At 46.4% G+C, this 11744-nt stretch overlaps 1 protein-coding gene across 1 annotated transcript in view; it reads right to left on the bottom strand.

Moving 5' to 3' along the window:
• LOC106815692 (probable E3 ubiquitin-protein ligase HECTD4) overlaps positions 1-11744 on the bottom strand; it is a 53152-nt gene that overhangs the window by 12856 nt on the left and 28552 nt on the right. Inside the window, 6 exon segments of the mRNA XM_014820195.1 lie at positions 2230-2281; positions 7958-8103; positions 8475-8738; positions 9053-9206; positions 9778-9938; positions 10192-10301. Of these exon segments, the coding sequence (XP_014675681.1) occupies positions 2230-2281; positions 7958-8103; positions 8475-8738; positions 9053-9206; positions 9778-9938; positions 10192-10301 (887 nt within the window).

Here is an 11744-nt window from a genome sequence, read left to right as displayed (position 1 = left end):
ACAATCTTACGAGGTCATAATAATAATAGAATATAATTAATAAATACATTAAATAATATAAATATATATAAATAAATAATTAAATTATAATTATATTATATATATATCATATTATCAGGTATATATATAATAAATAATTAATAAAGATAAATTGAATATGCTTTGCAGGGCGTGAAGGCGCCGTGGCGAGGGTCTATGCCCGATACAGTCGACTGCTTAGGTCAACAAGCACGGGCCAGGATATGCGGCGGAGGTCTGTCTGCTACCAACGATGTGCTGACACAGTCATAGTATGCCATCAGGCCAACCCAGTACCCAGCCGTCGATGCGCATCCGTCTGATAACTTTCTGCTGCACTGTTAGCGCGCAGGAGCCTTCCCCTCCCCTAGGTACGTCACGTCACGCGCGGAGCCTTCCCCTCCCCAGGACTCGCTCACTGCGTCACGCGCGGAAGCTTACCCCTCCCCAGGTACACTCATCACGGTCTCGCGGCTCGGAGCTTCCCCTCCACCAAGGTAACGCTTCAACAGGTCACCGCGCAGGGAGTTCCCCCTCCCAGATGATACGCAGCTCAACGTCCCGCGGAAGATTCACCCTCCACAAGGCTACGCTCCACCGGATCACGCGCGGAGCATTTCCCATCCCCAAGGTACGCTCAACCCGAGTCACAGGGGGAGCTTCCCTTCCGCAGAGTGGTGTACGCTCAACGGTCAAGCGCGTGGTAAGCATTCACGCCCCTCACCACAAGTCTGTACGCCTCACGCGTCAAACGCGCGCGGCTTCCCCCTCCCAGGTAGCTCACTTCAGCGCGTAACGCGCTGGGAGCTTCCCCTCCCAGCGGATACGTTCCTTGCATGCAGCAGGGAGAGATTTCCCCTCCAGAGTAACGCTCCACTGGTCAATGTCAGCCACGGAGAAGCTATCCCCTTCCCAGAAGTACCGCTTACGGTCAACTCGCAATCGGGAGAATATACCCCATCCCCAGAGATACGTCACGGTCACACGCGCGGGAGCTTCTACCCTCCCAGATGTAATCGGCTACCGGTCAGCGAGGGAGCATTCACCCCTCCCAGGTACTTCACACAGAGATCTACGCTGCCGGGAGCATTCCACCTCCCCAATGTACGGCCAACGGTCACGCCGGCGAGAAGTCTATGCCCCCTCCACGACGGTAACGCTACACGGTCAACGCAGCAGGAGAGCTTCCACCTCCCCGGTACAGCTCACGGGCCTGAGCCGGGGGAGCTTCACACCCTCCCCAGGACGCTCCGGCGTCAACGCGCGAGAGACTTCCCCTGCCCCAGGTTACACGCTCAACGGTCACGCGCGGGAGCTTCCCACCTCCCCAGTGGTACGCTCACGGGTCAACGCCGCCGGCGAGCATTCCCTCACCGGTAACGCCTGCACGGTCACGCGGCGCGGAGCTTCCCCTTCCCAGGTACGCTCACGGTACACATGCGCGAGGAGCTTCCCCTCCCAGCGTACGCTCCACGATCTCTCGTGAATCGCCCGACAGTTTTTGGAATCGCGACTTTGCCAGAAATCCTTAGTCGCACTACCAACAGGCAATGCCCACGTGTTACTGTTGATTATTCATTACTCATTATTATTTATTATGCAGTCAAACCTGTATAAAAGCCACTTATATGCCAGGACACAGTATTAATGACAGAGTAATGTGTATACAGTGAATACAGTGTAAAGGCTTCATATATATATATATTATATGCTAATATATAGTATTATCAGCTTATTTGTTTATTATTAGCTCATCTGACGAATCAGCATGCAGTGGTGGTAGAATCCGCCATGATCGTGCGTCGTGCGTCGTCCGTCAACAGTTGGGCCACAATCTATAACCGGCCCGGACGTACGGTCACGATATTCGGGGGTCGTCGGGGGGAATTCTAGTGAAAGGACTCGGATGACAAATTCTGCGGGGGGTCAAGGGGCAAAGGTAAGATTGTGTAAACGGAATGGGAATATTTCCCTTAACTTAAGGTATAGCGACGGAAATAACGGAATTGCGGCCACAAAATCTAACGGCTCGACCTAGATGCTTTAACTATTCGTGGAGAGTGTGATGGCAGGAAACCCATCACCACTGCGAAATTGGACGGTCACAGGTCAAACGGGGCAGTGGTGGATAAGGTCAGATCATACAGACATTGTTCTGCAAGACATGGCCTAATGGACAGAGTAAAAATTTTTGTTTCAGCGCTGACTTACCATCTTTATCACTTTATTGAAAGGCACCATGAAATGTGCCTTTCCGCTGACGCTGCCGGAGAGTAAGTGTCTGATACCTTTTGACCTCAAGAGGCAGGGTTAGAACATGGATTCCTGAACTGCCTCAATGACGTCACAGTGTTGTTCATATTCATGCACACTCCATAATCTAGATATACCCAATAAGGCCTCATAGTACCGAACGACGTACAGCACAGCGCATCACGGCCTCAAAGGTCGTCTGCGATCGAATCCCATTGATTTTTAATTATTTACCTGTTTTCTGGATTTTTCTATCTTTATCCATTTAACTATTTTTCCCATTATATGCAAATATTTTACAGTTTATTACAACATTTAATAACAACAAATATTTTTACAACATTTTTTGTTTTAATAGCGATAAGGGTTAGGGTCACAATGCACCATAAACAGGACGTTGCAGGCACGCGCGATTTGTACTCCAACCAAGGGCATTTGGCAGGTATGCAGAATGCAGAAGTTGCTAAAAATGGATGTGTAACAAACTGCGCTATCTGATATCTGCGCCTAACAAGTGCACTTACGCACACTTAATGTTACGTTTATAAACCGGTAGCAAGACAGACCTCAGATGAGCCAGACGCTCTGCGGCTCTTGTTGATCCTATTTATATATATAAGAGTAATAATAGAGAAAAGAGTATTGACCACGTTTTAACAGCATTTTGCCATAGTTTCAACTTGTAAATATTCCTATCAATATGAGCTCTGAATAAAATATATTCAAACGTTCACCTTTTTTCGTCTTATGATTCTCCTCTTAATCATATGACACCACCATTTACCTGAAAATCGTATGTAGTTCTTCAAAAAGTTTTTTGAATACGACACGTTTTCAAATGAGGCAGTGTATTTCGTGCTCATGTTGATATGCCGGCGGCGCGAGCACCAGGTTGTATACGGGATCGCTGGGGGCTGTTGTGGATATTAGTAAGGCAAAGTAACAGCCATTGTTTCGCTTCGATTTCATCGGAACGACGATGCGCAACACACTAAAATCAGCTGCTAGCTCCGCCAGTGCAGCCCACACATTGATTTTTAGCACGGGCTGGCAAACGCTCACGCTGAATACATATTCATGCCTTAATCTCCCCTAAGGCAGCCCCAGCATTCCGTCATAGACAAAAGACACTATCCATAATGAACTTGCGCCGAAAACATGCCCGCTCATTTGTGAAACTGTGCAAACCGTGCTCGTATTCCAAAAGAATTTTTTTGCAAAGAACACACGATTTTCAGGGTAAATTAGGCTTGGTGTCATAGGCATTAGGAGAATCATAGACAGAAACAATAAAGTCATGAATATATTTATTTCACATAATTGACTAGAATATTACAAGTTCGAAAACTATGCAAATGCCCTGTTAAAACGTGTCTACTCATTCTCTCATTATGTACTCTTATATATTATATATATATGTGATGTGTTATTATCATGTATGCTTTACATGGTTCTATCTCGAGGTGCGGTCCCTCGGTCATCATTGGCGTGCCTCCCAGTTCCCCCTGCCGTGCTCGCTTACATTAATATATTATATATATATGATTTACATGGATTTTCTTAGGTGCATCCTCGGTCGATAATGGTGTGCGCCTCCCAGTTTCCCCTGGTGCTCGCTTACTGCCGGTCTCTGTGTGCCACCGCACAAGCAAGACGCCGGCTGTGGCCTGCATTCTGGCCATGTGCTGTCGCACTCGTCAGCGACTTGCTGATCGGATTTTCTTCTTGTGCCGAACGACGTCGCCCGCCCATGCGTGAAGGCGTAACCGGTGACTCTGACCTCTACGGCAGTGTACGATGAGCATCTGGCATTGTGCCCCTCCATTGTCGGCCCCTTAGAAAGCCACTGGGCAGAGAATATAGACACGACATTGTATCGGTTTGTTGGGGTTCATATCAGAAGGGGTTAACACTATGAAAGTCTTGTGTCCCAACTTATATAGCAAGTTGGCTACCTAACTACTATTTCTATCCATGTACTCACTCCCATCTTATCCATCCATCCATCCATCTACCGATCTATCTATCTCTCTCTCTCTCAGCTCTCTCTCTCTTCTCCCTGTCCCTGCCTCTCTCTTTCTTCTTTCACTCTCTAATTCTCTTCCTCACTTCTATCTCTGATACTATAATATATATATATTATATGATATGCACTCAATATATATATGTACATCTCAAATATGTTATACTACTATAAAGGCAGAGCTAGCCGTGCTTGAGTTCATCATTACCCTGTGCTTGCAGGAGAGTTACTCTAGCCATGTGCTGGCAGAGGTGCTGAGACGCTCATGTTGTGCTGTCTTTGGAGAGCGGAGCAGATCAGTCAGGCGGGGGAACCGCTCGCCTATCAGGCATCTCTAGTCCACAGCTGACGTTCTTGATCGTGAGTCCCTCATGTCACTGCCTGATTACAGCTTTCTTGCATGCTGAACTCAGGTATTTATGTCGTCTCACCCTCTCTATTTTCTACACGGCTTTAATCTTGCGTTCTCTCTTCTTACCTCTTTCGCTGCCCTCTCACGTTTTCTCGTCTCTCTCTCTCCTTCCTCTTCTCTTTCTCTCTCTCGTCTTCTCACTCTCTCTCTCTCTCTTCTCTCTCTCCTCTCTCTCTCTCTCTCTCTCTCTCTTCTCTCTCTCTCTTCTCTCTCTCTCTCTCTCTCTCTCTCTCTCTCTCTCTCTCTCTCTCTCTCTCTCTCTCTCTCTCTCTCTCTCTGCATAAGAACTTTTTACTTTCAAACGGCAGAACTTTTTAACATTTTAATACTTTCCAAGTGATTTAGATTTATAAATTTTATTTTTTTTACAACTTGTAATATTTTTATAATAATACTGTATAATATAGTTTATATCCATATTAAAATATGCGCTGCCTTTACATAATTGACATCATCCCATACATCCATTTATGATATGGGCTCTCGGATACACACATCCACGCCATGTTTGATGACCGCAACCTACATCTGATGATCCCGTCACTACTCGTTCCTCCAGGCCGGCTACGAGGAAGAGAGCGGAACTGGCCTGCGTGGCAGGGGGCGCCAGCATAGCGCGGCGACGATCGAGCTTCACGTTTACGTACTTCCACCGGCGCTCTGGAGGTGTCTGACTAAGCGCATCGCCCTGAGGTGACCGTCTCCATCACGCCACTCAGCGTCTCACAAGCATGTAAGTGGCAGTAGCGGGAGTACATGCCCGCCACCGCGCGATCCGACCACTGATGTGTATATTAGCTTCCACGCGTCACAGTGATACTGTCCGTCTGTAGACGGCATTTCTGTCTTGTGAAAAATTCTTAAAATATTTTTTCGAATAAAAAAAATTTAACAATTTAAATTAGTAATATGGCCGGAGCGAGCGATCCATCCACTTTACTGTATAGTATAGCATCTATACGCAGCTCTACTGTGAGGTTCCTGCCATATAGGTTATTCCCGTCAGTAATACAGTATCTTACGGAATGTAATCTCCTTATCACGCTACTCCCTGATAATAAGTGTTGATATATAATGTTTGATCTGATAATGATACTATGATATACTATATATATGAGAAGCTGGAATGGGATGGTCCCGATCCGTTTCTAGCGTGCAGATATTCCAATTTGGCCTGACTTTCATTAAAATCATGCTCCGGGGGGCATCCCGCCCCGAGCCGCCCCCCTCATTAATTTTTCGCATTTCTCGCATCCAAGTTTGACTGCTATTCGCTGAATCACGAACACTTCAGCCGGGTATTTCTCGGTGCCCTTAAATTAAAATGGACCGATACCACACCGGAAAAAAACTAACCATCCCTCCTCGTCTAACGTGAATGATGATTAGCATTCAATGTAGCGCGGAATGGTTGTCTTATCTGTCGTTCCAGCCGCACCCCACGCCACCCAGCCCCTTGATCTGAGAGCGCCTAGAGCTGAGGCAATGAGACCGTGCGCTCGAAGCCAGAAACCAGCGCCACGGACACACTCGCAGTTTGAGGTACCGAAGCGAAGGTGCGTGAGTCACGTGAGCCAGCTCAGCGTTGTAGCCGACGGAAGATCGCTAGTAAGTTGTCCGCCCAGCGTGAGTTTATTATCGGTGAATGGCATTTATACCGCCTTGTGTGCTGTAGTATGATTGGTGTTGATGCTAGCCATGTCGATGTAATAGTCTGTGCTATATGATGCGGTGTATGTCGCCATGGTGTTAATGTCATTTCTGTAAATGATTGTGTTAGTATTCGATGTGCGACACAATGCTGATTGTAGAACATGGCTGTGAATGGTCATGTCGTGTAATGTCTGTGTGTAGTATTGATGTGCGGATGTGATGCGTAGCATGGTGTGTAATGTTGTGTGATGTAGCGAGATTGGTGTGTAATGTTGTGTGATGTAGCCATGGTGTGTAATGTCATGTTCATGTAATGTGTGTGCCCAGTATGATGTGCGTGTGATGTAGTATGGTGTTGTAATCTCATGTCGTGTAATGTTGCTGGTAGTATGATGTGGTGTGATGTAGCATGCGTTGTGTAATGTCATGACTGGTGTGTAATTGTTGTGTAGTATGATGTGCGTGTGATGTAGCAATGGTGGGTGTAATGTCATGTCGTGTACATGTTGTGTAGTCATTGAATGTGGTTGTGATGTAGCATGGTGTGTAATGTTTGTGCTATATGGCACTGTGGCTGGGCATGTAGCATGGGTGTTGTAATGTCATGTCTGTAATGTTGTCGTAGTTATGATGTGGTGTGATAGTAGCGATGGTGGTTAAATGTCCATGTCGTGTAAATGTTGCTGATAGTAATAGATGTGGTGTGATTGTAGCCATGGTGTGTATGTCATGTCCCGTGTAATGTGGGTTTGTGCTAATAGATGTGGGGTGCCCCCTGGCTGATTGTAATCGCCAATGGTGCTGTTTAGGCACCACCGCTCGCATTGTAAAATAGTTCAAAGTCGCCGCGCTGTATATAATCTGCCCCTATACTGCATCTGATTCCTCGATTCAGCCGTCTAGGCGAATAGCCATGAATTGTAGTTTGCTGATGTAGGCCAATTGTGTGGGATGTGTGTCTGTTCTCACTTAGTCAAAGCTTGATAAAAGTCACTTATGTTAAGTAAAATAGCGCTGTGTGTAGCATGAATCGTTGGTTGCATGTAGCCATGGGCTGTAAAATGTTGTTGTAGTATAGATGTGGTCGACTGGACTAGTCGCACTGGCTGGGGTAAAATGTCATGTCATGTAAATCGCCTTGTTGAACTAGTGTCCTATCGGAAATGTCAAAATATCGCTGGGACAAACAACAGCTTGTATAACATGGCTGATGTAGACATGGTGCCTGTCAAATGTCATGTCGCTGCTGTATGTTGTGCTATCAGTCCGTATCGAGTTGCGCTGGTGGAACCTGTAGCAGTGGTGCGCTGTAAATGTTCCATGACGTTGTGTGAAAGCTTGATGACTTGTAGATATGAATGCTTGCTCTGGCTGTTTTTGTACAATGCATGTCGTAGCAAGGTCGACTCTCTCTATATTATAGTGTGTGCTCGTCCATGCACGTGCGTGCGTGCCCGTGCGTGTGCGCTAGTGCGTGACGGGGAACATGCGCATGTTGGCGGGCCATAAACTCGTTGCTGGTAGCTGTCTTGTGTGCGCGTGCGTGTGTACGTGTGTGTGCGCGCGTGTTGTGCGTATGTGACTGCGCGTGTGTTTGCGGTGGCACGTACTCGTTGCTGGTGGCAGTCTTCGGGTCGCGCAAGCAGGAGACGATGAGGAAGGATGCGCCGAGGATGCTCACGTCCGTCGCCAGCTTCCCCTCCGTCACCGGCATCTCCTCGCTCGGAAAATCCTCCGGCGCAATCTGCAGAGAAGCAGAGCCGACGTCAGCGCCACACGGTGGCAGAACGTAGAAGCGTGGTAAGCGACGTGCGTCACTACTACAGATGTTCTGATTAAAAATATGTGTTATGTGTTTTTGCGATAAAAACCATTAATCTGATCAATGGTCTAATGTCAGAGCAAGTATAATAAGAAAGGAAAAAGAAAGGAAGTATATTGTAGCAATTTAACCATAAAAAGTGAACAGAATCACTTACATTTTGTGAAAAAGTGGACATAATTATTTTACTTTAACTATTTACGGTGACTTAATCACGTTAATCTAATCAATGATCTATTCACATAGGGACACACGAGGCATAGGGAGTGTTACTTCACACGCGCTGCACGCACCTGCAGGCACACGCAGATGTTGTTGGTGAGTTCGATGAGGCACTGCTCCCCCTGTCCCGCCACACGCTCGATCACTGCCTCCAACTCCCTCTTCAGGCGGCGCTGATCACCGTAAAACACATCGCTAGCCGAACACGAGTGTCGCGCGAGCGTCTGTCGCAGCGATGGCGACGCCACCAGGGAGCAGCATGTGAGCGGGCCGGCGGGCTGTGCAGTGATCAGCAGTTCGTTTGACAGCAGCTGCAGATTCTCAACATGGAGCTCCTAGAAGAAACGCGGCATCGCCCGGTCAATCTACTGCTCGTTAAAATGAGATCCTATACTAATTCAACGTTGAGCAATGATTAAATCTGTGCTGTAGGGTATTTTGACAAAACGTTGCATCAAATCTAAATGATTTGATCAACTTATTGAAATCATATCTTATGTTCATTAAACATTTATTAAAATTTTCAATAATTGCTGCTAGATGTCACTGATGCTGATTCAATACAGACAAACAGTAACAATAAATATTTTATGTGCGTAGCTTCGTGATTGTGATAACCACACAATGCTGCATCGTATAGAGGGCGCACCTGTAGCAGCGACGTGCTGGCGGCCATCGTCGCCGCGAAGCCGACGATGTCACAGACTTGTGGCGGCTGTGGGGTGCTGCATTGTTCAATCAGCTGTAGGAGGGCGCTACGGCAGTACATCCGCGCGAGGTCCGCTTCACAGCCAAGCAGCTCCCTAGCAACGAACGAGTCATCACAATCTCACTAACACTTATTGTAGGAAGGGGGGGGGGCCTACGTTAGTGCAGTGCTTCTTAAGCTGGTGAATGGTTCACCAAAGGGTTAATGAAATTATTTTGGGGGGAATGAAACTTACCAAAAACATAAGAAAATTTAGTCACGGGTTAATAATTTGAAATTTTGTGATAAAGACTCGAGGGGGCATGACACCGAAATAGTTTAAGAAGATTAGTGAATACTTCACTGATAGCAATACCACCTGCGTATATCATTTATATATACACATAGATTACGAAGCGAAATTATTGATCATAATCTCACTAACACTGGTTGCAGGGGTGCTACGTTAGTAGAGAAACCACCGATAGTAATACTACCTACATATATCATTTATACATACGCATAGATTATATATAAATGTAAATGTGTACGTATTATTATTATAGTTGATATTGGGAGCACATCGCAACCATCTCTAAACGTTGTATTGTTTCCCGTCCTGACCTGTGTACATTCTATTGTTTCCCGTGCTGACCTGTGAACGTTCTATTGTTTCCCGCGCTCACCTGTGTATGTTGATGTTCGACACGTCAAGCACCTGTGACCCGGTGACCGTAGTTCGCCGATGTCCCTGCTGGGGGCGCTCCAGCATGTGCAGCGGGAACCAATAGCGGACGAGCACACCGTCGCTGCGCAGGTACGCTTCCACCTGCACCAGCTCGTGTTGCTGCGTGAAAGAAAATACAAAACCACCAGGTGGCGCTAGGTTTAGCACACCGTCGCATTTCGCTTTGCCATACTGCATTCCTCGATTCACTCTGGAAAGCGATTGCTTTCACTAAAAGTTACATACTAAAGTAAAATAGCTAGGGGGCTAACTCCATGGATTAAAACCCGTGACAAACAACAGTATAACGAGCGGACGAGGAGAAGTGCTCTGTTGTCATGGCAACGCACGCCAGGAAGGGGGATGCTGTTACCGTGTCAACGTCAAGGACGACGCCCGTGAGTCCGAACATCCTTAGCATGCCGCGCACGGCAAAAGGTGGCAGCACCGTAGAGCCGGGATTCTGAATAACAACCGCCATACCTGCAACGCGAATGCATGCGGAGCGTTAGTCGTTTATACACAATGTCGTGATGAAAACGACAACCATGCAATAGAAACAGACACTTAGAAACAAGACAAACAAAACTTTTCCAAACCTTTGTGGGATCTATTGGCTATATATTAATCAGCGAAACTGCAGAGAATTACGTTGTTGATGATGACGACAACGACAACGATGATGACGACGACAAACAATGATGACAATGACAACTCACCGCGGAACTATAGCGATGCTTCCGTCGGCTACAACGCTGACGCGTCACGTGACTCACGCACCTTCGCTCGTCTCAAACTTGCGAGGTGTCGTGGCGCTGGTTCTCTGTCGAGGCACGGGTCTCTTTGCCTTCAGCTTCTTGCGCTTCTCAATCAAGGGGCTGGTGGGTGCGGCTAACGACGATAAGACAACACACGCTACATTGAATCTATATCATCATCACGTTAGACGAGGAGGGATGGTTATTTTTTTCCGGGATGTGGGATCGGTCCATTTTAATTTTAAGGGAACCGAGAAATACCGGGTGAAGTGTTCGTGATTCAGGAATAGAAGTCAAACTTGGATGCGAGAAATGCGAAAATTAATAGGCATGATTTTAATGAACAGGCAATTGGGAAATTATTTCACCTAGAAACTGGGACCGGACCCATCCCATTCCACTTTCTCATATATATATATATCATAGTATCATTATCATTCAACATTATATATAAACATTATATCAGGGAGTACGTGATAAGGAGATATACATTACGTAGAGATACTGTATTACTGGACGGGAATACCCTATATGCAGGAACCTGCACAGTAGATGCGTAGTAGATGCTATATATACAGTAACAGTGGTGGATCGCTCGGGGCATATACTAATTTTAAATTGTTAAATTTTTTTTTAATTCGAAAAAAAATATTTTAAGAATTTTTCACAAGACAGAAATCCGTCTACAGACGGACAGTATCACTGTGCGCGGTGGAAGCTATATACAGCATCAGTGGTGGATCGCGCGGCGGCATGTACTCACGGCTACTCCCTGACATGCTTGTGACGACGCTGAGTGGCGTGATGGGAGACGTCACCTCAGCGATCGCTAGCGACACTTCCATGAGCGCGTGGAAGTACGACGTGAAGCATCGATCGTCGCCGCCTATGCTGGCGCCCCCTGCCACGCATGGCCAGTTCCGCGTCTCTTCCTCGTAGAGGGTCCTGGAGGAACGAGAGGTGAGGGATCACAGATGTCGTTCGGTCATCAAACATGGCGTGGATTGTGTTGTATTGAGAGCCCATATCCATAAATGGATGTATGGGATGTATGTAAATATGTAAGAGGAGCTCATATTTTAATATGGATAATAAACTATATATATATATATATATATATTGTATATATATATCACTTGGAAAAGTAATTAATGTTTAAAAGTTCGCC

This window comes from Priapulus caudatus, unplaced genomic scaffold (assembly GCF_000485595.1).
Source record: "Priapulus caudatus unplaced genomic scaffold, Priapulus_caudatus-5.0.1 Scaffold1176, whole genome shotgun sequence".
In the NCBI taxonomy this organism is placed as follows: Eukaryota; Metazoa; Priapulida; class Priapulimorpha; order Priapulimorphida; family Priapulidae; genus Priapulus; species Priapulus caudatus.
Note: the sequence above shows the minus strand (reverse complement) of the source record. Positions and strands in the feature narration are given on the sequence as shown.